Below are 487 nucleotides of genomic sequence, written 5' to 3' on the forward strand. Positions count from 1 at the left end.
GACGTGCAAAAGCCTCGAGGTAAAAATAAAGTAGATAATCTCATAACCTGCCAGGATGAACAATGTCTTTTTGTGTTTTTACATAAAGATTTCTTTCACAACAGCTGGCTCACGGAGAGATTTCACTCAAACATTTTCATTAAAAAATGCTTTTATCGATTCTGACACCAGACCAACCGTAGATGGTAAACATGAAGCCTCCAGCCAGACCAGGAAACCCGACAGCACTTCTGTGAGGCAGGATTCCCTCTGAGATCTGCAGGATCAAGAAAAAGAGGAAGTTTCAGTTCGAAAGCTCCAGATTTATCTATGTGGTCACGATCAAAATCACGTACAGGTGAGAACTTGAGGACGCCTCCTCCATCGTCGAGCTCCACGGAGGAAGAGGAGTTCACTGCAGTCAGAGGAACAGAGTCCAGACTCTCCCAAACCAGGGTCCCCTCGAACCCCTGCACAGAGATGCACAGAGATGTAGAAATAAAAAAAA

At 44.8% G+C, this 487-nt stretch overlaps 1 protein-coding gene across 1 annotated transcript; it reads right to left on the minus strand.

Annotated features, from left to right (window-relative positions):
- Positions 1–177: 177 nt before the first annotated feature.
- Positions 178–449, minus strand: LOC106512758 (UDP-GalNAc:beta-1,3-N-acetylgalactosaminyltransferase 2; the record flags this gene model as incomplete). Its single annotated transcript, XM_014001304.1, is given in 2 exon segments — positions 178–256; positions 336–449. Coding segments are annotated over 2 exon segments (193 nt in total), but the record flags the coding sequence as incomplete, so codon positions are not given.
- Between the last annotated feature and the right edge of the window lie 38 nt (positions 450–487).

This window comes from Austrofundulus limnaeus, unplaced genomic scaffold (assembly GCF_001266775.1).
Source record: "Austrofundulus limnaeus strain Quisiro unplaced genomic scaffold, Austrofundulus_limnaeus-1.0 Scaffold12295, whole genome shotgun sequence".
Classification (NCBI taxonomy): domain Eukaryota; kingdom Metazoa; phylum Chordata; class Actinopteri; order Cyprinodontiformes; family Rivulidae; genus Austrofundulus; species Austrofundulus limnaeus.